The sequence below is a fragment of the Terrapene carolina genome, unplaced genomic scaffold (genome assembly GCF_002925995.2).
Source record: "Terrapene carolina triunguis isolate 2854851 unplaced genomic scaffold, T_m_triunguis-2.0 Scaffold51126, whole genome shotgun sequence".
Classification (NCBI taxonomy): domain Eukaryota; kingdom Metazoa; phylum Chordata; order Testudines; family Emydidae; genus Terrapene; species Terrapene triunguis.
This window is the reverse complement of record NW_020715477.1, coordinates 51,085-51,924: the sequence shown is the minus strand read 5'-3', so window position 1 is coordinate 51,924 and position 840 is coordinate 51,085. Positions and strand designations below refer to the sequence as shown.

The window sequence follows — 840 nt, the reverse complement described above, 5'->3', positions numbered from 1 at the left end:
GGCCCCTCTGGGGCGAGGCAGGGGTTTGGTTACCTGGGCCCCCGAGACGCGGCCCCTCTGGGGCAGGGCAGAGGACAGGTTACCCAGGGCCCCCAAGATGCCTCCTACCTAGCCCGGCGTCGAAGCTGCCGCTGGTGCTGCTGCCGCTGCTGCGGGGTTTGCTGACCGGGGCTGGCTCCTCCTGGTCTCTTGTCTCCTCTGGGGGGGCAGGGGCCGGGGGGGCGGCAGCGGCTGGGGGGCTGGCGACGGCCGGGTCGGGGGTCGGCGGCGGCGGGGGGGGCGGGCGCTTCCTTGGGGGGCTCAGCTTTGAGGCGCTTGTCGGGGGCCCCAAACTTCTCGTCCAGGCGCTTGAGCTTCTCGGCGCAGGCAGCCCGGCGCTCCTCCTGCATGCGGCGCTCCTCCTCCTCCCGCCGCCGGCGCGCCCGCTCCACCGCCGCCGAGATCTCCGAGGAGGACTGCTTCCGCCGCTGGCGCCACGCTTCGTCCTCGTCCTCCGGCGCCGGGGGGCGCGCCTGGGGGGAGGTGGGGGTCAGGGGGAGCCGGGCACCTCCCACCGCCTCACAGCCTGATCCCCGGCCCGCAGCCCCCCCATGTCCCCTCACCCCCCGCAGATCCCCCATGTCCCCTCACCCCCCCCCCAGATCCCTGCCCCACAGCCCCTATATCCCCCCAGGCCCAGACCTTTCCTCTATACACCCCTAAATCCTATTCTATCCCTCCAAGGTCACATCCCCCCAATCCCACACCCTATGAATGCTCCATCCTCCCCAGGGCTCACGCCCCACTGCCCTCAGATCCTTCCCGGAACCCCCCCAAAGTGACCCCTCCGCCCCCCCCCCC

General features: G+C 72.6%; 1 protein-coding gene across 1 annotated transcript in view; it reads right to left on the bottom strand.

Moving 5' to 3' along the window:
• Positions 1-108: 108 nt before the first annotated feature.
• LOC113405820 (protein PRRC2A-like) overlaps positions 109-840 on the bottom strand; it is a gene marked incomplete at its 3' end in the record, with an annotated part of 13,874 nt that continues 13,142 nt past the window's right edge. The window contains exon 12 of the mRNA XM_026647077.1: positions 109-512. Within this exon, the coding sequence (XP_026502862.1) occupies positions 109-512 (404 nt within the window). The remainder of the gene's footprint in view (positions 513-840) is intronic.